The sequence below is a fragment of the Corapipo altera genome, unplaced genomic scaffold (assembly GCF_003945725.1).
Source record: "Corapipo altera isolate COAL_440 unplaced genomic scaffold, ASM394572v1 61504, whole genome shotgun sequence".
In the NCBI taxonomy this organism is placed as follows: Eukaryota; Metazoa; Chordata; class Aves; order Passeriformes; family Pipridae; genus Corapipo; species Corapipo altera.
The window spans coordinates 184601-211011 of record NW_020885087.1 but is presented as its reverse complement, the minus strand read 5'-3'; the positions used below and the strand labels follow the sequence as shown (position 1 = coordinate 211011).

The following is a 26411-nucleotide window of genomic DNA, read 5'->3' as shown; positions in this document are numbered from 1 at the left end:
TCACTTCCTGCCAAACTGAGGTAACGGTGGTGGTACTTTAATGTCTTGACCTCTTTCCAGTTTCTTCTCACAGTCAACTAGGTAGTTGACTCCATCAATGACAATCTGAACTAGTTCTACCTACAACAACAAGAAAAACAATAATAATAAAAGATTTAGGCAACATTTTAATAGAGGAAGGAAAAAATTGGCTTTGCATGACAAAGGCTGCAAGTAAAGTTGGACCCAAGGAGAGTCATGACCTGGGCACAGAGATCACACATGCTGTGGCACAGGGAATATGGGTCACCCACTGATCCAGTGGAAGCCAATAGTAATTCCCTTCTCCCTACCCCTTCTCCTGTTCATGCTGAGTTGGATCTTCTGACAATAGAAATTTTCAAATAGGTTTCTAATTTCCACCAAATTCTGTTCCTACACATATCCCTATATAAATAAACAGAAGTACTTAAATAAAATGTTTAGGCACGAGTTTAGACACCTATTTCAAATGTTACCACTCTGAGGGTACAAGATCCTCCCCAGACATTTGCTGAGAACTACAGCATGTCAAAGCCTTGGGTTCCCATCTGCTGTGTTCTCAAAATTTACATATTAGGACAAAGAAAGTGAAAAGTCGTTGTCATGGATGTTGAGTCACCAGGCAGTTCTCTGTGAAGCAACAAATGCCAGTGTAAGTAAAGAGGTTCTGGTGTTTTGCCAACAGCATCTTGTGAGGTTTGGATTAATGCCTTTATCCAAATGCCTTTGGGCTTAAAAGCTATGGAACATTGGTCTGACATTTGGTAAATGACTGTGAAGACTACTGGCACTTTGTCTTCTATAGAAAGTGGGGGAGTTGCATTTTCTTGATGGATAGTAATGAGATATATAAGTAGCACTGAAATGACTTGAAGAATCATGCAGAGCCCTCCCTTACTGTTTAGCATGCTTAAAGTATCTGTACATATATGCTTACTTTTTGATGTTTTAGACTGTTTTTCTCTATTCTGTGAAATACAACAGCTTTATTCAATATACAGTCAGTACTGTAGAAGAAAGAATGTACTGCATCCAAATGGACACCAGTGAATTGCAGAGGATGACCCATACATCAACTGTAGAAACTAAAACTTATTCTATGATATTAAGATATTAGTATAGTTTTGTGTGTCTGAAAAAGCAAAAAATATGTTCTCCTATGAGAAGACAGTCAACTGAAAACTAATTGGAATGGGGGTGTAAGGAGGGGAAGAGACACACTCATTTCCCCAATCCAGTGGTACCATGAGCCCTGAAAGCTTCTGGATGCATGGGGTAGGAGGAGGATAGTGGGGGTTCTTTCACATGACTGGGAGTTGGTAGGATGGCAGGACTAGACTTCTGGCCACAGCCATTTAGACTAACTGTCTGTGGTGGGTTGACCTTGACTAGACGTCAGTTGCCCATCAAGCCACTCTATCACTCCCCTCCTCAGCTGGGACTTAGGGGAGGGGGAGAAAATAGTATGGGAAAAAACCCTCATGGGTCAAGATAAAGGCAGTTTACTAAAGAAAAAGTAAAGGTCATGCATGTGCAAGCAATGGAAAAAAACCCAAAGTTTTTATTATCTTCTTTCCATCAGCAAGGGATCTACAGCCTCTTCCCAGGAAGCAGGGCTTCAGCATGAGTAGTGGTTGCTCTAGAAGGCAAAAACTGTAAATAACAAATGCCATTCCCTCCTCCTCTATTCTCTTAGCTTTTATATATGAACAGATGTCATATGGTATGGAATAACCCTTTGGCCAGTTTGGGTCAGCTGTCCTAGTTATGTCCCCTCCCAAGATCTTGCCCACACCCAGTCTATTGGGGGGTGAGGGGGCGTAATGTTGGAGAGACAGCACTGATGCTGTGCCAGCACTGCTCAGCAGTAGCCAAAACACTGATGTGTTATCAACACCTTTCTAGCTACCAATGCAAAGCACAGCACTATGGGGATTGCTATGGGAAAGTTAACTATTCCAGCCAAACACAATACAGTGAAAGTGCATGACTGAATCCTAAAAGGAAAACTGCATGTTAATCCAGTCTTGATTTCAGTGACTGATTCCCTGCGTGGGTTAGTCCTCAAATCCTGCTTCTTTCCTCAGTATTTTACACTGGATACATCAGGTACCTGTCCAAGGTACAGTACCTAGCTCCATTCCCAGTTTACGACTTCAGTGAACCCCATTCAGAAAGATGGAGAGGAACTTTTTACAAGAACATGTAGTGATAGGAAAAGGGGGAATGGATTCAAACTGAGAGTAGGTTTAGATTAGATATTAGGAAAAAATTCTTTACTGTGAGGGTGGTGAAGCACTGGAACAGGTTGCCCAGAGAAGTTGTGGATGCCCCCTCCCTGGAAGTGTTCAAGGTGAGGTTGGATGGGGCCCTGAACAACCTGGTCTAGTGGGAGGTGTCCCTGCCCATGGCAGAGATGGTTGGGACTAGATGATCTTTAAGGTCCCTTCCAACTCAAACCATTCTGTGTTTCTATGATTCTATGATTCTTAGATACGTAGCTCATTTCCAGCACCGTAGAGAGAACCTGTACACCTAACTCATAGCTGTGTACTCCAGTAGGTATTTGGGTATAAAAGTTTGTTCTGTGATACTGAGAAACATTGTCCCAAGGGAATTCTGTTACCACAGTCAAAGGTTTTCAGTACCTGCACACTTTCAACAAAATGTCTCAGCATATGATGTAAGCAAGTCACATTTATGGAACTTGCTCAGAAACTTGTCATATTTGACAAGCACTGTATGCACAGTAGTAATTTTTTGTTGTGTAAACCTTTTCATTGGATCAAATTCACTAGGAGAAAAAACTGCCATAGTTCTAAAAAGTGACTCTAAATTCATAGTGAAATCAGAGGGAAACTGACATATCAGTGCAGATCTGAGTTTTAAAGCAAGGAAAAAATCAAACTGATTACCTCTGATCGACCCATGCGGTCCAGGTTGGAGATATCATACACATCTGCAACAGCTGCTGTGTCTACTCCACCAGTGCCACGCTTCTGCAGCCTCAAACTCTCCAGGATTTTTGGAAACCTGGGATCCTAACAGAAAAAATAGGTTTGTTCATATTGTCTTTCGCCTTGCTTATTGTTATTATCCATGATCTAGTACCATCTCCAGAAAGACAGGCAGAGAAAGTTTCCTCTGTCTTTGGATTATAGCCTGTCTTGGGGTCTGTCTGCTGAGTAGATTAATTTCCATTAAAAATATAACAATTTTCATAATACAAGTGTGCTCAATCAGTAATGCATTATGCCTGGGACCTAGTTGTTGCACATCTTGAAAACATCCAATTGCTGTAAACTGTCTTTTTTTTTTAATTTATAAATCATGTGAAGACCTTATTTATATCACTGGTCTTTTAAACAATTTATGTACCTTGCTAAGGTTTGGCAGCTTTACATGTACTCCAGCACGTAAACCAGTTCCTAGGTTCGAAGGACAAGTCAGAACATATCCAAGACGTTCATTCCACATGAACTCCCAGCCTCGTTCTTTAATTAATCTTTCAACCTATGAAGGTAAAAAAAAGAGAAAAAAAAAAAAAGGAAAGAAATGGATACAAACTTGTCATCTTCTGACACTTTTTTATAGATTAAATTCTTTTCACTTTGTATCTATGTTGATGATGAACTTCACTATTCACCAATGGAGGTACATACACATATACTCAAGTAAAGTCTGTTTTGGCTCTGGTATGAACCTTTGCATTCATCAGGCATCAAGTTCCCCAGTGAATATTACGAAAATTTCTTCATTTTCTAACTACCATTAACTTGAAGGTTCTTTATCACTTTATCACATGGCCTTAGCCCATGAAGCCATATGCTTATATAGTAATTCTGACTTTTACCTATAGTATAAATGATTTTCTAACCTTTGTGTTTTTAGAGCCAAATTGCAAAGCATAAGTCCAAACATCTCAAACACTGTGTAGCAAACAAAAAGAGACAAAGTCTAGTTTTATATAATTTTCAAGGTGATTACATGATGCTAGGTGAAGGACACGATTTCTAAATGCTTAAATTTCACAGCCCTGCTTCCACTATGAAAAGACTACATACCTCCTCTATAATGTAAGTGCTTTTGCAATTCACAGAATATCCTGAATTGGAAGGAACCCACAAGGATCATCGAGTCCAACTGTTGAGTGAATGGCCTGTACAGATATTGTACCCATGACTTTGGCATTATTAGCACTATGCTCTAAACAACTGAGCTAATCTCAGGGTCAGTAGTTCTAAAATCCAGTTACAAAGGAGACTGAAATCATTATCCTCGGAAATATCACAAAGGTCTATTGACCTTTTAATAAGCTACTATTCTGTCCACTCAACTACACTTCTGAGACTTAATTCTGTGACCCAAATCCAATTTCAGTTCAGTAAAACCACTGTCAGAAGAGAATCAGATACCTATGACAGTTCAGGTTCACAAGAACTCTGCAATATAGGCAAATTCTGCAGAAGGATACAAAATAATGGACTAATTCTGACATTTCAATATTGTGTGAGGATGTAGAAATTGCTCATAAGAAACTAGACCTGATTTCCTGCCTCATGCACTTGCTCTGGTCACAGTTCCCAAAGCTATCTGACCACTTCGTACAGCAAGGTTGAGAGGTCCACTTCTCTTGAACAAGAGATAAGCACAGTAGCAGAGGAAAACATGGAAACAACATCCCCAAGCTATGTCACTTAGACCATAATCCTGTACATTTCTCAGTCTCACGGATATGCCTGAGAAGCATACCAGATCCCAGTGAACCACCCAGGTGCCAACAAAGCATCGATTAGGCACTTTTGTTTTTCCATGTTCCCAAAGTCACTACATGTTCAAAATTTCTTAAAGATGCTCTGAACTTACCTTCAGGGACCACTTCCACAATCAGATAATCATAGAATCATAGAATGCTTTGGGCTGGAAGGGACCTTAAAGATCATCTAGTTCCAATCCTTCTGCCATGGGCAGGGACACTTTTCACTAGACCAGGTTGTTTAGAGCCTCATCCAACCTGGCCTTGAACACTTCCAGGGAGGGGGCATCCACAACTTCTCTGGGCAACCTGTTCCAGAGCCTCACCATCCTCACAGTAAAGAATTTCTTCCTAATATCTAATCTAAACTTGCCCTCTTTCAGTTTGAAGTCGTTCCTCCTTGTCCTGTCACTACATGCTCTTGTAAAAAGTCCCTCTCCAGTTTTCCTGTAGTCCCCCTTCAGGTAGTAGAAGGTCGCAATTAGGTGCCCCGAAGCCTTCTCTTCTCCAGGTTGAACAATCCCAACTCTCTCAGCCTTTCCTCATAAGAGAGGTGTTCTATCCCTCTAATCATCTTCATGGTCTTCCTCTGGACTCGCTCCAACATGTCTCAGTCCCTCCTGTGCTGAGGACCCAAGAGCTGAATGCAATACTCCAAGTGGGGTCTCACAAAGGCAGAGTAGAGGGGCAGATTCACCTCCCTCAACCTGCTGGCCATGCTTCTTTTGATGCAGCCCAGGATAGGATTCTGGGCTGCAAGTGCATATTGCCAGCTCATGTCCAGCCTCTTGTCCACCAGAACCCCCTAGTCCTTCTTGGCAGGGCTTCTCTCCATCTGTTCATCCCACAGTCTGTATTGATTCCAGGGATTACCCCAACCCAGGTGCAGCACCTTGCACTTGGTCTTATAAAACCTCATAAGATTCCCATAGGCCCACTTCTCAAGCTTGTCCTGGTCCCTCTGGATGGCATCGTATCCTTCAGATGTGTCAACTGTACCACACAGTTTGGTGTTGTCTGCAAACTTGCCCAGGATTTACTCTATCCCTTTGTTAATAACACTGGCCCCAATATGGACCGCTGAAGGTCGCCACTCATCACTGATGTCCATCAGGCCTCTGAGCAGTTGACCACTACCCTCTGAATGTGACTGTCCGGACAATTATTTATCCATCTAACAGTCCACACATCCAATCCATCTCTCTCCACTTTAGAGAGGATGTTGTGAGGGACCGTGTCAAAGACCTCACAGAATTCCAGATAAATGACATCTATAGTTCTTTCTTTGTCTATTGATGTAGTCACCCCATCATAGAAGGTCGCTAGATTGGTCAGACAGGACTTGCCATTGGTGAAGGCATGATGGCTGTCTCTAATCACATCCCTGTTCTCCATGTGCCTTAGTATAGCTTCTAGAGGATCTGTTCCATGATCTTCCCAGGTGCAGAGGTGAGGCTGATAGGTCATTAGTTCTCAGGGTCCTCCTGATGCCTTTGAACTTTTTGGATTTTTAGCTTTTTGTAGATTTTAGAAGTTATTGTGCAGTAAATGTAGATTTTAATGTAGCTGTAAAATCTTTCACACTTTAGAACAGTACTTAGGACTCACTAAACCCTTTTCCCCCATTTCATATCAAATTTTCTAAATTCTTCAGGCTTGTTTAGACTCCTTTTCAAGGTAGAATTGTAGAGAACACCCTCTGTTTAAGAACATTTGCACCCTAGGCCTGAAGAACAAGATACCATCATAGTCAAAGCAACCTTCAAACCCAGAATCTTAAAGGAACTCCAAAGACAGTACTTGCCGCCAAGAAGAGGAAGATGAGGAAGAAAGGGGTCTTAAGACCCCTGACTCAATTTCCAGAGGGGTGTGTTGGGGGAGGATCTAGGGGGCAGATGGTTCTGGGATTGGATGGACAATACTATAAAATTGTAGAGCCAATAGACACCACGTGCACGCCTTTTTTTCTGTATTCCCCATGTCTGAAGGCCTCCATTAAAGACCTGCTCTTTATCTTATCTCTACTAAATTTATCTGGAGTGTTTCTTTGCTCCTGATCTTAAGGTAACACTCCTTTCTACCCTTTTAAAAGATGGGTACAATGTTTCCCTTTTTCCAGTCACCTGGCACTTCATCTGGGTGCCAGGACTTTTCAAATATCATGAAGAGTGGCTTGGCAACTACGTCAGCCAATTCCCTCAGAATGCTGGGATGCATCTCATTGGGTCCCATAGACTTATGTATGTTCTGGTTCTTCAGGTGACCATGAACCTGATCTTTACTTACAGTGGGAAGCACTTCACTTCCCCAGTCCCCATCCTGCTGTCTATACACAGGAGAAGTGTGGGAAGAGAGGTTGCAATTGAAGACTGAAGAAAAAACTATTGAGTACCTCAGTTTTCTCCTCATCCATTGTTACCAGTTTTCCAGCACTGTTTATCGGGAGGGGTACACCTTCTTTGATCTTCCTTTTCTGGTTAACATACCTGTAGAAGCCATTATAGTTCCCTGCTTTCCCTACTTTGCCATGTGGTGTTTGTTTTGGTTTTTTTCAGGTGAAGGCCTGTGCTGGTGTCTTTGAAGTGATATGGGAGTGCACAGTTGTATGAGCTATACAGCAGTTGGAGATTTCCTGAGACAGGAGAGTCTCTAGAAATCCAGAGAAGCTGGAGTGAAAGCTGCTTTGCCCAGAATGAGAGGAATAAAGCAAGTGTTCCAAGGAAAAAGAAGAAACATTTCTTTAGCCATCCAGTGCTGAAGATTGTAATATAAAAACTAAAATGACATTTTACCTATTTTTCCTACAACTCCAATAACAATTTGGTTTTGTTTCCTTCTTTAACTGCTATTAATGTGGGTTGCTATTTGAATTGGTGTTAGTTTATTTTGTTGCTTCTGGAGATGTCAGTTCAGTGTTAATCATGCTAAGTAGTGCTGACAACAGCCCAACAATAAACAAACAGGCATCATAAATTCATTGAGTTACTACCTCTTTTAAACCACGGCAAAATCTTTCAAACACCCGTTTCATGTTGCCACCCTTTTCCATGGAGATCACCCTGGTGTGGTCCTCTTCATTAATCCAGACAAGAAATGTCTTGTCATTGTTATGCCTGGTTGAGAGAAAAATGAGCAGCTTTAAAGCACAAGACAAGCCCTGAAAAATAACTCTCAGTATCCATAGTTTCATTACAGTCTTTCAGGACTGTGAAGAGGTTAAGCACTGCAAAATAACATTGCTCTGCATGGTTAAGGACATGAGCTACTTTCACAGCTTGATCCCCCATGCCAATGGAATTATGCAGGTTTCTCAGGTCACAGTGAGAAGAGCAGTTTTCTCTGATCACATCATGCTGCCATGAAGCTGAGATATGAAGAACATGTCTTCAAACATGAACACAGTTGGGGTGTACAGCTGCTAAGGGAACAGGTAAAGGGAGAAGCCAAATTCTGCATCTTAAGTCACTGGGGATGGTTTTTATTGTTCTTAGAAAATTGTGCAGTTAGAAAAAAACTGACTGGGGGCATAGCCCTATGACCTTACTTAATTGTATTGTCTTCTAAATCAAATCCCAGTGCCCTTCATATCACTTAATAACACTGGATTGCCACGTCAGTCAAATTATATGTCTGAGGAAAACAGCTATATTTTGCTTCTGGACACTGCATTAAAAATGTTGGTTTGTCAATTAAGATAATGCCTACAGAGAAGCTAACTACTGTTGTTCCAGGCAGATCAGTCATGACTAGGTTTATATAGTTCTAGGTCAAACTCAAGATAACTTTTCCTTGATTTTCTCCATTTTTTCTATCTTTTGCAACAATTTTTCTACAGAATATAAAAAGTGATTGATAAGATTAGACTTGTACACACAAACAGTAGAATATGACCAAGTTTGAAACACATGAAATTTGCAACTTCACTGAGAGCCTAACTTGCAGCCTGCCTTTTACTGCAACTCACTTTTCACACTTTGACAATGCAAAACCTAACAGATGCAAGCATCCTGTGGTCTGATATTATAGTTACAGAGAGGTCCAGTTATCTCATTTTCAATCACATGCAAATATTCAGGGTAGGATTTTCCAGAGATTGATGTTGACCTGACTCAGTTTCTCCTTTATTTAAACGAGTCTTTCCATTGCTTCAAGGAATGCAGAGTGAGACAACACTGTTCTATGGCAATACTGCATCATGTTCAGAAGCATATGCAGTATTATTCTGATAAGTTAAACCTGCTTTGTCAGGGAGCAGGAACTGTAAAACCTGATCAGAAGCCTGTGGAAATCTGTGAGGATTTTTTATTTCAGTGATCTTCTGATTAGTTCCCCAGAACACAAAACCAACTAGACAATAGTCCTGTACCCAAAAGTCTCCTTCAAAAAAAAAAAGAAACAGTCTGAATACTTCTCTGTCCTTTAGAGCAGTTCTAATCACAGTTGGCAGGGGGCGCTGTTGGATCACTGGCGGTCACTGGGGTCTGGGGGGGGGTGTCTCAGATCACAGGAGAAACTGAAAAAATGGGGCCCCTCCCCAATGGAAGAAGGGGAAAGAAAAAAAAACAGTCCACCCCCACAAAACTCATTGTTGTCCTCGGCTGACGGTGCTTCAAGGTTCCTCTTTTCTCCCAATGAGCACAAAACTCTCCAATGAAATCACAGCAGGTTTGGACTGGAGGCAAGGGCAGCATGCAAGCAAGCCAAGGCGAGTGGTCAGGAATGACCAGGTTGAGAGCAAGAAAAACCGACCTCAAGGGTTTTTTTTTTCCAAATGCACACACACAGACCCCGTCTCCGTTCGAGAGAGAAACCCAAAAACTGTTCTCCCTCTTTGTGAGGAGGGCAGCAACAGAGCAAAACTCCTCCCCCCTCACTCCAGTCTCAGATGGACCATCAGTCGGGAATGTGGTTCTGCCAGTTAGATCTTTTGTAAAGTTAATTAGCCCCCTTCCCTCTTCCCGTTTGAACTCCGACTTTCTTACAGTGGGGCACTGGAAGAAAAATTCCCCCTTGGATTTATATAACCTATGACAGCAGGTCACTTTGTCATAGAAGGACATCATGTTAGTCAAGCAGGACTTGCCTCTCATAAACCCATGTTGACTGGGCCTGATCCCCTGGTTGTCCTCTATATGCCATTTGATGGCACTCATGATGTTCCATGACCTTCCTGTGCACCAAGGTCAGACTGACAGGCCTGTAGTTCCCCAGATCCTCCTTCCAGCCCTTCTTGTAGGTGGGTTTCACATTTGGTAACTTCCAGTCAACTGGGACCTCCCTGGTTAGGCAGAACTGCTGGTAAATGATTGAAAGTTGCTTGATGAGTGCTTCCGCCAGCTCCCTCAGTACCCTTGGAAGGATCCCTTCTGGTCCCATTGACTTTTGTATGTCTAAGTGGTGTTCCAGGTCACTAACCATTTTGCCTTGGATTATGGGGGCTTCATTCTGCTCCCTGTCTCTGTCTTACAGTTCAGAGCACTGGGTGCACTGAGAACAATTGGTCTTGCTATTAGACTGATGCATCATCATGGTTAGGCTTCACGAACGAAGATTTGGGAAGGGGTCTACCCACGTTTGTTGCAAGTGCACTAGTGGCTAAAAAGGTCAATACGAGATAGGCATGTCCAGTTGCAAAAGGCACAGTAGAAAGACTCCTTAGGTGGTATATTCTGCAAGGCATGATTCTTTTCTCCTCAAGGGTGATCCTGCGTGCTTTCTCAAAAGCATCAACAGCATTATAGTCGGTGTGTCTCCAGGCCTCCCGATTGGAGAACAGAGTAGACCAGTTATGGTGGTCAATATGGCCAAGGCTGAGATGTTGATTCAGGGAGTCCTTGTATCTTCTCTTTGGGGCTCCTCTCTTGCGGCAACCGGTAGCAAGTTCACCATAAAGCAAGATCTTTGGGAGGTGGTGGTCCTTCATCCTGGAGACGTGCCCTGCCCAACGCAGCTGTGTTCTCAGTAACATGACCTCAATACTTGTGACTGCTGCTTGTTCAAGAACAGATGTATTGGTCTCATAATCCGACCAGTGGATGTTTAGGATTGTTCGGAGGCAGCGTTGATGGAAGCGTTCTAGGAGATGCAGATGGTGGCAGTAGATGACCCATGGTTCAGATCCGTATAAGAGAGTAGACAGCACTATGGTTCTGTAAACACTGATCTTTGTACTTTTCAAGTGTTTATTTCGCCAAACTCTTTTATGGAGCTTCCCGAAAGCACTATATGCCTTTGCTAACCTGTTGTCTATCTCCCCGTCAATCTTACCATTCCAGCACATGAGGTTACCTAGGTAATTAAACTGCTGGACTGATTTGAGCTCTGATTTGCCAATAGTGATATGGGGATGATGGGGGACTTCCTGAGGTGCAGGTTGATGGAGAACTTCTGTCTTCTTTAAGCTGACTTCCAACCCAAAGAGCTTAGTAGCATCTGCAAAGCAGGATGTTAAACGCTGCAGAGTTGCTTCTGTGTGGGCAACAAGGGCGGCGTCATCAGCATAGAGCAGCTCCCGGACAAGGTGGTTTAAGGTTTTGGTGTGGGCCTTCAGTCGCCTTAGATTGAATAGACTTCCATCAGTACGGTATCGAATGTAGATACCGTCCTGATCATCGAGGTCTGCTGTGGCCCTTTGGAGCATCCTGCTAAAGAAGACGGTGAATAGGGTAGGAGTAAGAACGCAGCCTTGTTTCACACCATTCTTTATTAGAAAGGGCTCAGAAAGTGTGTTGCCATATCTGACTCGGTCGTGCTGATCCTCATGGAGTGAGAAGATCTTTTTAAGGAACTTGGGGGGACAACCTAAATGTTCCAAAATCTGCCACAGACCTTTTCTGCTCACAGTATCGAAAGCCTTGGTGAGATCAACAAAGGTTGCATAGAGACCTTTGTTCTGTTCCCTACACTTCTCTTGCAGTTGTCTGAGAACAAATACTGTGTCTGTGGTACTCCCGTTGTCTCTGAAACCACACTGACTTTCAGGTAGAATTCTTCTGCTATGGCAGGTATTAGTCTGTTCAAGAGTATTCTTGCCAGGATTTTGCCAGCAATGGAGAGCAGAGTAATACTACGGTAATTTGAGCAGTCTGATTTAGTACCTTTCTACTTATACAAAGTGATGATGACTGCATCTCGAAGGTCTGATGGTAGTTCGCCTAGTTCCCAACAGTGCACCACAAACTCGTGAAATTTGGTATGGAGTGCAAGGCCCCCCTGTTTCCAGACTTCAGGTGGAATTCCATCAACTCCAGCTGCCTTGCCAATTTTCACCTACTGTATGTCCTTGAGGGTTTCTCCTAAAGTGGGGGCAGTATCCAATTCATACTTTACTGGTTGTTGTGTGATGGACTGAATTGCTGAGTCTTGGACTACACGGTTGGTACTGAAAAGAGTCTGAAAGTGTTCAGACCACCGATTCAGAATGGAGGTTTTATCCTTAGGGTTCTCTCTCAAGAAGAACGAGGACTGGTTTGACGAAAACAATCAAGAAATAAATCCAGGACTTGTTGAGGAAAAAGAGAACCGCCCACCAAGCACACCTTACACTGTCATCCTGTCACGCAAAAAAGCCTTTCGTCTTGCATGCAGCAAGCTCCAACAGAAACTCCGTGACATCCAGAACAAGTGGTGGATCGATCTAGCTGAAAAAACTCAACTATGTGCAGATACGGGTGATCACAAAGGATTCTATGAGGCCCTGAAAACAGCATACGGGCCTACATACCAGGTCCAAAGCCCTCTACTCAGCGCTGATGATCAAACGCTTCTAGACTGATGCAAAGAAGGCATTAATTACCTCAGTCTTTTCCTCATCCTCTGTCACTATGTTTCCCCCCCACATCCAATAAAGGATGGAGATTCTCCTTAGCTCTTTTTTTGTTGTTAATGTATTTACAGAACTATTTTTTATTGTCTTTTATGGCAGTAGCCAATTAAGTTCTAACTGTGCTTCCTGGACTTCTTTGCCCTTCAGGACTGTCTCATAAGGGACTTTCTCAACCAGGTCCCTAAACAGGTCAAAGTCTGCCCTCCAGAAGCCTGAGGTAGCAGTTCTGGTAACCATATTCCTTACTTCCCTAAGAATTGAAAACTCCTATCATTTCATGATCGCTGTGCTCAAAATGGCCTCCAACCATCATATCACCCACAATTCCTTTGCTTTTTGCAAACAAGTCCAGCGGGCGTGCCTTCCCCAGTTGGTTCACTCTCCAGTTGTGTCAGGAAGTTTTCTTCTGCACATTCCAGGAACCTCCTAGACTGTTTCTTCTCTGCTGTATTGTATTTCCAGCAGACAACTGGTATGTTGAAGTCTCCAAGAGAACAAGGATTAGAGATTGTGAGACTACTCCCAGATGCTTATAGAATATTTCCTCTGCCTCTTCATCCCAGTTGGATGAAGACCACCAGGATATCTGCCTTGTTAGCCTTTCCCCTGGTTCTTACGCATAAACATTTGACCCTTTCATCATCATTGGCAAGCCCTAAACAGTCCAAACAATCCCTAACATACAGGGTTACCCCATGGCCTCTCCTTCCTTGCCTGTCCCCTCTAAAGAGTTTATAGCCATCCATTGCAGTACCCCAGTTCTGTGAGTCAACTCACCATGTTTTCATGACTGCAATTATATCATAGTTTTTCAGCCGTGCAATAGCTTCCAACTCCTCTTATTTGTTGCCCACAGTGCATGCATTGGTGTAGATGCACTTCAGTTGGGCTATTGATCCTATCACCTTTATTGTGGGAGAAGCCCTAATTCCTTTGTGACTGTTTTCAAGCTCTTCTGTAGTTTCTAACACTTCAACAATCCTCGCATCTTTGCTGTGTCTTTGCCTTTATGAATATAAAGGTCTTAAATTTTTTTTCAATTAATCATTTAAAACATTACAAAAATATTTAAAAAACAAACTGAACATGCTGTGAGTATCAGTGCAGAGTGGCTGTGGGGTTAGGAGAAGCAAGGAGACTTGTAATATATATTTTTAAACATGACACATGCTTCTATGCGTCACACAACATACCAGATTCCTCTGGCATCTGGCCAGTCACGTGCCATCCCAGCACATGTTAGCAAAGGGGACACTGGTTTATCAAAGAGAAAATGATCCTGGACACCAAAATGGGACCAGAAAGAGAGAGACAAACAGAGAAAGAGAAACAAAACAAAATTGAAGTTTATTAACACTGTCTTATGCATTTAATATGAAGTAATCAATACAATTAAATCCCATAGCAAACCTGATTCCTTCCTGACTGAAAGTATGAGAATGATATTGATAACACACTGATGTTTCAGTTGTTGCTAAGTAGTACTTACTCTAAGTCAAGGACTTTTCAGTTTCCCATGCTCTGCCAGTGAGGAGATGCACAAGAAGCTGGGAGGTAGCATCACCAGGACAGCGGACCTGAACTGGACAAGGGGATATTTCATATCATAGAATGTCATGCTCAGTATATAAACTGAGGGGAGTTGGAGCAGCTGAGGAGCAGCTGCATGGTACTTAGTTGCCAGCTGGAGTTAAACCATGACAGACTTTTCTTGGCACCCAGTACGGGACACAAAGGGTTGAGATAATGGCAGATCTGACAGTACCATGTTAAAACAAGTTTGTTATATGCATTCATTGTATTGGTTTAGTAGCCGTTGGTCACAATGTTGATTCATTTGCTCTCAGAGCTGTTGTGCTTGTTCTCAGGGATTTTTATGTAATACCTTACTTGCTGTATGTGTTCCCTATGTATATTTATTGTCCTTGGGACCTGGGCTCAGATTATGATTGCAGTGTACTTTGTAGTATGGTAGACTTGTTGGTGATGAAACTAAGGTGATCTATGCACTCAGCATTGCCAACACCTCTGTACTTTGGGAGTCATTTACTGGGAACTATTAATAATTACATCTTTTGCCTTTTTTCTCCCAGAGAGTCAGCCTATGGGCTAGATATCTTCCTACATCTATCTTTTTTCCTTCCTTCCTTCCTCCCTTCCTTCTTTGTCCAGACTGATTACAGTAGTGTTTGAGTACTTCACAGATTTCAAATATCCTTTGAATACCCTTGAAACCAATACAGTCCTTTTGCTAGGAAACAGCATGTTGCTGAATATGGTTCAGTCCTTGTTTAAGGTTAAACAGCTATTTAAGAACATCATCCAGAGATCTGTCTCAAGGTTGTATAGTTATGAATGGCAGGGTGTGGGACAGTATGGGCAAGTACCTAGGAGAGTGGTCACCTCCATCCTTTTGGAACCCCTGAACAAGTGTAGAATCCTGAAAAACTAGTAAAATATTAGGAAAAAAGTATGCTGTCACCCTGGCAATTCCAGAGAGATACAAATAATTGTAAAGTGCTGGGGCCTGGCTAATGCCTACAGAGCCCTGTTCTACACTATTCAGTACCCTCAGGGGGAGGAGAAGGTCTCTGGATTTGATGACAAAACAACAGACAATGCTGCTACTCCAACCCTGATGATAGACACTGTGGCTACTCGAACCCCAGTGACAGGTCCTGTGCTTACTCCAAACCCCATGATAGACACTGCCACTGAATCAGAGAACCAACCTGTGCTGGTATCAGTCACCCCTATACACAAAAAGAATTGGATGTGAAAGACATCTTGTTTACTAAAGGATGACAAGGAGAACAAAGAAGGGCCATCACGGGAACAGGAGGAAGAGACAGAACAAAAGAACCACTCGATCCTTATCCCTGAGTGAGCTGCTGGATATACGAAAAGATTTCAGCTGTCATCCAGGTGAGGACATTATTAAACGTCTGCTCCAATGATGGGATAATGGGGATAAGAGTTTGGAATTAGAGGGTAGGGAAGCCAAGCAGCTGGGATCACTTTCTAGGGAAGCATGCATTGACAAGGCGATTGGAAGAGGGACAGGAGTTCTTAGCCTCTGGAGGCAACTCCTATCAAGAGTGAGGAAAAAGTAGCCCCACAAGGAAGATGTTATATGTCACCCAGGCAAGTGGACCACCTTAGAGAAAGGTATCCAGTACCTCAGGGAATTAGCCATGCTGGAGTTGGTTTATTTTGACCTAAACAATGCACAGTTACCAACAGATCCAGACAAAGTCCAGTGCACATGACTCGTGGTGGAAATTTTTACAGAGCACACCACCATCAAACACTAACCTATTGGTAACAATAAGCTGGAGAGACATTTCTCCAGCAACGGTAAATGAAGTGGCTTGCCAACTCCAGGAATATGATGACAAAATCTCTTCCTCTATCATCTTGATTGTAGAGAAACTGTTCAGGGAGTTTCAGCAATTCAGAGAGGATATGTCCTACTCCCCACCTGTACAGACCCACATCTCAGATTTTAACAGCAGGCATTCTTCCACTCAAGAGGGAGGATATAGAAGGTACACACCATGGGGTACCCTGGGGTTTTACTTGCAGGGCCACAGAGAGGACATGAGGAAGAGGGATGGAAAACCTACTTTGATCCTAGAGGCACAGGTGCAGGAATTGCAGGGAAAAGAAATCACAAAAGGGGGTTCTTCCAGGAAAGTTGCAGCTCCAGGTTCCAGTGGGCAGTTTTCCAGGCTGAGTGGAAGGGTTGATCTACCTCCTGATCATATGGGAAGAAATTGTATTGTGTACCCTAATGCCATCAAGCTATGCAGAGGCAGAAGCCATTTGCATTTCTGGAGTGACAGAAGGATTCCAATGGCTGACTGGAGGCTGAAATCAGCATCACTGGGAATGAGTGGCAAAAGCACCCCATTGTGACTGGTCCAGAGGTTCCATGAATCCTTGGCATAGACTATCTCAGGAGAGGGTATTTCAAGGACCCAAAAGGGTATCGGTGGGCTTTTGGTATAGCTGCCTTGGAGACAGAGGAAATTAAGCAACTGTCTACCTTACCCAGTCTCTTGGAGAGGGGTTGCTGAAGGTCAAAGAACAACAGGTGCCGATTGCTACCACAGTGGTGCAACGGCTGCAATATTGCACTGAGACTATCATTCTCATCCATAAGCTGATTCATCTACTGGAGAGGCAATGAGTGAGTAGCAGGACCCACTCACCCTTTAAGAACCCCATGTGGCCAGTCCAAAAGTCTAATGGAGAATGGACAGTAACAGTAGATTATCATGGCCTGAATAAAGTCATGTCACTGTTGAGTGTTGCCATAGCAGACACACTAGAAAGTCTATGCAAACTGGAGTCAAAGGTAGCCCAGTGGTATGTCACAAATGATGCCACTAATGCATTTTTCTCAATCTCTTTGGCAGCAGAGTGCATGCCACAGTTCACTTTCACTTGGAGAGGCATCCAGTACACCTGGAATGGACCACCCCAGTGGTGGAAACACAGTCCTACCATCTGCCATGGCCTAATTCAAACTGCACTGGAACCAGAATTAACAGTTGTTTTATTTTCTGCCAGTACCACCCCTCAAGCAGAGCTTCTAAGTTAAGTGCCTCTTTTTGTTAACACAATGTAGTGGGTTTCTGTGGCTGGGCTTTGGTACTGGGGGGGGCTACAGGGGTGGCTTCTGTTAGAAGCTGCTAGAAGCTTCCCCTGTCCCATGGAGCCAATGCCAGCCAGCTCCAGGACAGACTTCCTGTTGTTGGTCAAGGTCGAGCCAATTAGGAGTAATAGTAACACCTCTGTGATAACATATTTAAGAACAGAAGGTATTGCGCAGAAAGAATTCCAGCCAGGGAAGAGTGGAGTTAGAACATGGGAACAACAAAGTAGACACCAAGGTCAGTGCAGAAGGAGGGGGAGGAATGTTACAGGTGCCAGAGCTGAGGCCCCTGCAGCCCGTGGTGAAGACCATGGTGGAGTAGGCTGTCCCCCTGCAGCCCATGGTGGACCATTGGGATGCAGAGACCCACCTGCAGCCCATGGAGGAGCCCATGCTGGAACAGGTGGATGCATGAAGGAGGCTGTGACCTTGTGGGAGGCCCAGGATGGAGCAGGGTCCTGCTGGAGACCTGCAGCCCATGGAGAGGGAAACCCACACTGGAGCAGGTTTTTCCTGGGTAAGACTTGTGGCCCCTGTGGGGGACCCACAGAGGTACAGCTCATTTGTGAAGGACTGCCCTGTGGAGGAGTGACCCACGGGACAGCAGTTTGGGAAGAACTGCTGCCCGAGGGATGGACTCATGCTGGAGAGTTCCATGAAGGACTGTCTTCCATGGGAGGGACCCCATGGGAGCAGGGGAAGGACTCCTCTCTCTAAGCAGCAGCAGAAACAACAACTGACTGCAACCTCCATTCCCCATCCCCCTGCATCGCTCCGGGGGAGGAGGGAGAACATGGAAGGAGGAGTGGGGGGAAGGTGTTTTTAAGACTGTTTTATTTCTCACTCTTTGGCTCTTATCCTGTTAGTAATAAATTTAAGTACTATCCCCACTTTGAGTCTATTTTGCCCGTGAAGGTAATCTCAGTGACCTCTCCCAGCTCTTATCTCAACTCATGAATCCTTAGCTGTCTTTTTTTTTTCTCTCTCCTCTGTCCAGTTGCAGAGGGAGAGTGAGAAAGCGGCTTTAGTGGGTACCTGGCATCCAGCCAGGGTCAACCCACTACACACATGAAAATCTAAAAAGACTTTGTAAGAATAATTTTCATATAAATATTTGATCTACCCATAGCAAAACAGAGAGTAGAAGAAAAGAAGAAAGGAAGGCAAGCAAGACCAAACTTAACACTAGGGACCTTATGTCACCTCAAAACTTAAGGAGAGGTATAATTCTCCCCACTCTGCTCATATGAGAAAATGAAGCTTTCTCTCTTTCACACACACACACACACACACACACACACTCTCTCACTCTTTCTTTCTCTTAATGCTTTCAGAGACTTTTATCTTTAGTTAGTCATCCTTGTTGTAAGTTTCTTTAAATTGCAATTGGATGGTCTTTCAGATTCTGGAGGTCCCTTTTTGTCAGAGGAATCTCTGGGGATATATCATCTATTTGATGAAATTGAAAGTTGCTAAATTAACAAAGGACTAACTAAAGATACAATTCATTGCTTGTAGTAGAAATCCTGATTTACCAGCAACTGTTTTTAAAGAACCCTAAACTAAAATACTTATGCTTGTATATTCATGTTCCTGTGTTTTATTTTCTGTCAAATTATACTCTGAATTTATGAATATCATGATCTGTGTGTGTGTGTCACATTGAGAATTTGTTTCTTAGCCTGCATGCTTGCTACCCTTGACCTTAGAGATCCCAAATGTGTAGATATCATTTGAACTAATTTCCCCAAATCAGTTTCATTTTGCATTTTCTCTGAGTGTACATGTGGCTTTTATTCACATGCAAAAGTCCTACATGTCACATGGAGCTATACTTACATCAATAAGCTGCTGCTGATCCTTCTCAGACATATCGGTCAAACTATAGTACTTTCCAGAAAGGTCTCCTTTCAGTCCAGCTAGAGCAGTGACTACAACATTTTCTACTTCTCTTCTCTCTGCCCTGGTACAAGCTGGAGGAAGGCTGAGGCCCCGGATGCTACGACCAGTACGTACACGTGATGAGAGGACATAGCGTTCATCAAATTGACCATGGGTGATCTGAAGGAAGAATATTTTTTAATTTACATACAGTTCCCCATCTTGTATGCCACCATTTAAAAACCCCATGATACAAAAATGGGTCATCTTTCTGCCCAGGGATCATGACTTTTCCTAGATATCACAAAACATTAGGAACCCCTCAGTGTTTCAGATACTAAGGGGTTTTTTAGGAACTCCAAAGTTCTTTCGCTGACTGAATGTGGCAAAGTAACCAGCTGATCCTTCTTATCTCCAGCATGGAATGCGAAAAGATCTGAGCAGCTTTTGGAAATATGGATATGAACACAGAAAGAAGGCCAGGTATGGAAGTTCTTTTGAAAAAAGAAAACGCAAGATGATGCTAATCAACACTGTTATTGAATGATGAAGGAAATATTAAGCAATGGTTAAGACTTGACTGTGTGTGTGCAGGAGGGGGGAATGCTTTCACTCTGATCCTTAAATACATGGTTAACTTTAGCTCATGAACAGGCTCACAGTGCCATTAGGCAGAGGCCCAAATGTTTTGTAACAGTTGAGATCAATCCCTCTGTTAAGAACAAGGTAGGATGCAACTAACTTGCTGTTAGGGCCATGAGTGCACCAAGGAGCTCTGCAAACCTCTTTCACCCTCTCTCCACTGGGTTTTAGCCAGCTCTGATATTGTACACCTGTGTAACCATGAATCCAACAACTTTGAAAAGAGTTGTCTGAAAAAGATCTGTGAGAAGTTTAATTTGCACTCTTTATACCTTGATTTGAGCTGCATTTAATCTAAGGCACCCTCAGTCCTTGCCTGAGCTACTTTGTAGGTGTGCCTGTGCCTGTGCCTGGCCTTGTACCTTGTTTATCCTGACCCTGCCTCACTGACCTGACCTCAGACTTGCCTTGTCACTATGGACTTTTCTGTCAGTCATTGGCCTGTTGACTGAACCTGGTTTACCTGTTCTCTTCTTGCTCGGGTACTGTGGAAATGTGCCTTTGGTGAGCCCACTGTTTTGCCTGTCTTGCTATCACTTTTGGCTCCTGGCTTGCTCCTTTTGCACAGTCTTATGCCTCTGACACTTCTGCATAATGTCAGGGTGTAATTGAATAAAGTAGTCAGGTGAACACTACAGTAGTCAGGTGAAAGTGGTCCAGTAAAGAAAGGAAATTAGAAGAGAACAATAAGGAAGAGAAAGAAAGGCCATGTAGATGTTAGCCTGGTTTGTCCTTTGTCAGATGCTGAAAACCCCAGCAAACCTAAGCTATAAACTAACAGGCTTGCAATAAAAAAGGACAGAACCAGAGCTTGCTTCATTTAGACATACTCCCTGTGGGATGTGCCATTTCAGTAATTTGTGGCATCCCAGTTTCTTTAGCCAGTTTCCTCAATTTCTTTGGAGTTGGATCAGGGTAAAAAAAGTACTATTACATACAATATCATAATTGTAAGCAGAAGCACTGAATCTCATTATTTTATTTAAATCCTACCTTGGATGCATCCAGGTCTGTGTGATGCTTCATTGTGCACGGATCATAGCCATTATGCCTCACTTTAATGACAGGGTCAAAAATCTCAGCAAATACCTATGGAGTCAAGAGAATCTACAAAAAGTCTTCAGTATCACGGAAACATTTTAATGCACTAACTTCAGTCACAAGGGAAATCCCTTGGTACCAGCTCCTGGACGACAGCCATGGATGTCGGCAAGTGCTGACAGGGGTAAATATAAAAGGAAGGGTCATATGTGGATTGTATCTTTGAAAACTGGTCTCTGAAAAAATTATCTTGCAAAACCTGATCTATTTTCAATAGATCTCTTGTTTATGTAGCAGAGGGTAACTACCAGTAGTTTGCCATGAGTTTCTCGATTGCTCTTTCTCCTGTATCTTAGAAGCAGAACATGGAATTTCATCCTCTGTCTCCTAACAATAAATTGGGAGATTGTATCAGGAACAATGTGGCCAGCAGGACCAGGGAAGTGATTCTTCCCCTGTACTCAGCACTTGTTAGGCCACACCTGGAGTACTGTGTCCAGTTCTGGGCCCCTCAGTTCAGGAAGGATATTGAGGTGCTGGAGCAGGTCCAGAGAAGAGCAACAAGGTTGGTGAAGGGACTCGAGCACAAGTCCTATGAGGAGAGGCTGAGGGAGCTGGGGTTGTTCAGCCTGGAGAAGAGGAGGCTCAGGGGAGACCTCATCACTCTCTGCAGCTACCTGAAAGGAGGTTGTAGCGAGGTGGGGGTTGGTCTCTTTTCCCAGGCAACCAGCAGCAGGACAAGAGGGCATGGTCTTAAGCTGTGCCGGGGAGGTTTGGGTTGGATATTAGGAAGAAATTCTTTACAGAGAGAGTAATCAGACATTGGAATGGGCTGCCCAGGGAAGTGGTGAATTCTCCGTCCCTGGAGGATTTTAAGATAAGACTGGATGTGGCACTTAGTGCCATGGTCTAGTAACCACGGCGGTGGTGGATCAAGGGTTGGACTTGATGATCTCGGAGGTCCTTTCCAACCTGGTTGATTCTATGATTCTATGAGATTATTGGTTGTGGATTTCAGTCATTTTGACCTAAACAGTGCTTTGTAGTGTTTGCTCATCTTCACAACAAAAATTACGCCTTACTTTAGTTACAAGCTTATTCTAGTTACCACAGATAGGTACTGGATGTGGTGGTAACCAGATTAAATTTCAGGATTTATTAGCAACTAAAATACACATTCAGTCCCCAGGCAGCTTGTGCCCTGTTCTTAGGTCATATAAGAATACCTGTCTTCACTGCCATTGACTACTGGTGCTAGTTAGAACCATTTAGCACAGGTATGTCAACACTGATCACAGTCACACCTTCCTTCTGTTGTGCAGTAATAACTCTAGCAGAGCTTTTCAAGGCAGTCACCGTGTCTAAATAAGCAAAACAAATCACAGAAGCTGGTAGTCCCAGAATACCGGATGTCTTCTTTCATCTTGAGCAGCCTAGCATTTGGGATACTATTAAGAGATTGTATAATAATAGATACTGTTGTATGGTAGACTGAAGGAAGCAGACCACAGAGGTAAATAAAAATAAGGATTTTCTTCTTTTTTCCATCCTAATACTGTCTTTGGTTTTTGTCATGGTCCAATAGTTATGGTTGAAAGATGCCTGGCACTTCACAGAAGCCATTTTCTTTTCAGTTCTGCCCCAGCTGTTTTACAGTGTAATTTCCATATTACCTTTATTTTGATGTCTTTCGTTGTTTTTCCATAAACTATGTTTAGCATTAGGAAAGAGAGCAGCTGTTGGAGGCAAATAGAGGATTGCTCCCAAGCAGCCACATTTTATTGACTTTGACTGCAGTAGAGAGGGCTCCTTTAGCAATGCCTCATATTCAATGCATTTCCTAATATAGAATAGCATTCAAATCCTCATAAAGAGTAGGGAAAATGTACATGGTCTGCCCTTTATATATTATCTGGGATACAATTTTTCTTAGGAGTCCATATTCTACTATGAATGTGTTCATATAATGAGCTCTTGTGAACTATATCATACAAACTGAAACAAATATGATAACATGAAAATATTTTACCTCATAAGATTCTTCATCGCCTGCAACCATACCCACAGTTTTAATGAAAGGATGGCCAGGATTGTCAACCCCGGTTTGGATACACTGGTCTAGGGTGTAGCCATTGGGAGTGATCTTGTCCCTTAGCCTAGCATAAATTGCTGGTGTGAGGCATTCAGCCATGCAGTTGTTATGTTTGCGGAGATCAGGATAGTCTGCACTGAAGAGAAAAAAAATATAAGCACTAAATATGATATCTTTAAACAGTAATCCTTGCTAGTTTAAGAAACTACTTAATCGATCAGGAAATATGGAGTACACAGCATAGCTGAAAAATATAATTAGTTCTTGGTTTATACATATATTTGGTTTATGTGGCAAGATTTTTGTAGTGGGGGGGTTGTAGGAATGGCTTCTGTGAGAAGAAATCAGGGGCTGTCTCCATGCTCGAACAGAGCCAGTTTCATCAGGCTCCAAAATGGACCCACCACTGTCCAAAGCTGCACCAATCAGTGAAGCTGGTGGTGCTTCTGTGATAACATATTTAAGAAAGGGTAAAAAACACTGCCATAGCAGTTGTGATAGACAGAAGTAAGAAAAGATGTGAGAAAAACAACCCTGCGTACACCAAGGTCACTGAAGAAGGAGGGGGAGGAGGTGCTCCAGGTGCCAGAGCAGAGATTCCCCTGCAGCCCCTGGTGAAGACTGTGGTGAGGCAGGCTGTCCTCCAGCCTGTGGAGGATCCCACGCCAGAGGAGATGGATGTGCCAATTATGTTTAACTGGATAAGAGCTCTCATTCTGAACTGAGATATTCTTGCAGCTTTGTGGACATCAGTGTAACTGTCTGATCTATATCAGCTGGGAATCTAACTATTTTACAGTATTTGGGGTTCTTTTAATGGTTTTATTTACAAAAAGCTGTACAGTATAATAAAGCAGAGAAAATGACATTATGTTTTAGTAAATCATTTTTGTGAGTCAGATCACATTTACCTTGTTTTGATAAATTTGCTTTATGCACAACCCCATTAGTTTGATAAGAGTTTATTTGAACTAAGATACTATTTGCCAAGTAAAAAAAAAAAAAAAGTCTGTCAAAGCCTGGTCCTTTCTTTTGGGTGGTTTGGTTTGGTTTTGGTTTTTTTCCACAAATATGGCCAGCAAAGTCAACTTACATATCTGTAGTTAGTTTTTAATTATCAACCAACTAGGTTTTAAACAGAATTAGGAACACTTCAAATACAGTAGTTATATAAGAAATTCCTATTTGCATCATTAAAATACTTTTATGGTTCCTAATATTAGAATCTATGCAATCGGCATGTTCAATAGACACTGAAAGCATTCAAGAGCTGACAAGATAAAATAAGGACTGATTTGGTGCTTTGCCTAAAAATTGAACCATTTTTCAGGCTTGTCATTGTTTGGCTATGTTTTTGTAAGTGTGTTGATATGATCTCACATCCCTATTTTCTGTCCTTGAAGGCCATTGTCAGTGCTGTCTAAAACTGGGGTTATTAATAAAGGATGCTGGGGTTTAGGTTGACAGTTAACAATCCATATGCAGAAACATAGATAGTATGTTTGCATGAGGGAATAGGTACTCTGCAGCTTTAATGAGGATCTTCCTCCTCCAAAGAGTTAAATGCTATGCCTAGCCCAAGCGAACTGGATGCTATGCTCAGCTGACTACTTAACCTAAAGGGCTTACCTTGGAGGGAAGAGTTTTCGTTTTTCTTGAACAACAGCCTTAACATTTTGCTTATTGAGGAGGTATCCAGTGGTCAGGATCCCTGTGCCTGCTGCTGCAAAGAATGCAGCAGTTGCACGGCCAACCAGGAGACGACAGAATGTGCTAGCCATTCGTCTTGGAAGGATACAATTTCTAAAAGAGAAGACAACCTAAAATCAACTCAGAAGACTTCATGCAATGCAAATGAAAAATAAACCCTCACTTTTAACTGTAGTCCAATAAAAGAAGCAATTAATTTTTACTATTGTTTTGCATTGAAACAGTGCATTAAGAAAAATAGTTAGACTTTACTATATTTCTATATATGTACCTGTGGTAGACTTGGAAATCAATTGATTTTTAATTCTATATTAAGTGCACAATTCTAAACCAAACACCCAGAATATTTTAATTGTTTTAATGATTTAAGGCCATAATTGAATGCTTTAGCTTGCTTCATAGCAAAAATGCATTACACAGAGATGTCTTTCCACTGACCAAAAAGGTACAATACTGGAGTAAGAAACAGCAGACAAAAATATTTAAAGTGAAATGAGTGTTTTGGTGAAAGGGGTAAGAGGAAAGAAGGTTGAAATCATATGGAGGTTTTAAATATTTCATGGTATAATCAATTATATAATGCTGATTGTAGATTACAGGGATTTGTGGCATGGAGTGGGATAAGGCATCCTGCAAAATCAGACGTATGAGTTCTATATTTTTATTGAGAATGTTTCCAGGTGACTCTGCTGTAAGTGGCTGTGCAGCCAGAAAAGTCAAATGTGGCAGGATATGGCATTAGGTAGATGCTAACTTTCAGTGCTATCACCTATACAGAAACTCATGCACCTTTTCATGCTAGCCCGACCTGTTAAACGCTTTGTGTTTTTTTTTCAATATGAATAAAGTTTAAGTAGGTCAGAACTCATCAGCCTGAAAAAGAGACAGTTTGGAGGAGGAATATGGTAGGGACCTAAAAATTCTGAGTGGCATGGGGAACATGGATAGAGATCAACTCTTCACTGCCTTTTCCAATATAAGAATATAGTTCATTAAAGGCAACTAGTGGGAGCAACATTCAAAACAAAGGTAAGTGAATCTTTATACAATCTGTCATAGATCTATGGAACTCCTTCTCAAAGGATGATGTATATGCAGGACATTTCCATGGGTTCAACAAGAAACCGAACAAGTACATGGAAGAGATGCATTGTGGGCTTTAAGCAGATAAATGAAAACAGGCTAACAAAATTCCCTGATCTGAAAATATCTGAAAGCTGTGAGAGTATCAAGGAATATCATGTTTGTTCTGCTCTCTTCTCTGAGCATTAACTTATGGCCATTGTTGGACAGAGTACCAGGTTATGAAGACCCCTGGTCTGGATCAGTACTGTTGTTCTCAACATTTAGGTTACTATGGAAGTATACAAGCATCTTTCAGACCAACAGATATGACTAAAGAAAGCAAAGTAAAATGACTTCTCCAAGCCACAAGGTGTCACTTAGCAGAGGCACATTATAAGTAGCAGTTTCTGGATCAGTCTTGAGGTACCAAACTAGGATTATGTTTGTCTCTCGAGAAATGAAGATCTTTCATTATTCAAGACAAAGAGAGAATCTCCTTTGCATTTATACCACATGTACAGCACAAAACTTTAAAATAAGAATTAACATAATGGATACCAAATTTCGAGGCCTTGCTGCAATTCAATAATGTTCTTAGTTTGAGGAGTAGGATGAGGGGAGGGAGGGCTCTTTAAAAGAAGAAAATGTGTAGAGCCTGCCTCATGACATGTTCCTATAAAATTCCTGTAGTATGTGTTTTCAGTGAGCTAGGGAAGAA

At 42.4% G+C, this 26411-nt stretch overlaps 1 protein-coding gene across 1 annotated transcript; it reads right to left on the bottom strand.

Annotated features, from left to right (window-relative positions):
* LOC113960154 (creatine kinase S-type, mitochondrial-like) lies at window positions 1-24699 on the bottom strand. The gene is made up of 9 exons (XM_027669550.1): window positions 24548-24699; window positions 22856-23054; window positions 20779-20874; window positions 19102-19323; window positions 13796-13881; window positions 7767-7890; window positions 3400-3534; window positions 2937-3062; window positions 1-120 (listed from the first exon to the last, which is right to left on the bottom strand). Exons 1-9 carry the CDS (start codon window positions 24697-24699, stop codon window positions 1-3), a joined length of 1260 nt encoding a protein of 419 aa, XP_027525351.1.
* Window positions 24700-26411: the final 1712 nt, after the last annotated feature.

Bases quoted from the DNA above. Each gene is read 5' to 3' on its own strand.
- LOC113960154 (XM_027669550.1), bottom strand. From the start codon at position 24,699: ATGGCTAGCACATTCTGTCGTCTCCTGGTTGGCCGTGCAACTGCTGCA. The intron at 23,055-24,547 runs GTAAGCCCTTTA...TTTTCTCTTCAG, and splicing joins CGAAAACTCTTCCCTCCAAG to TGCAGACTATCCTGATCTCC. The intron at 3,063-3,399 runs GTACATAAATTG...TTTTTCTGTTAG, and splicing joins AGCTGCCAAACCTTAGCAAG to GATCCCAGGTTTCCAAAAAT.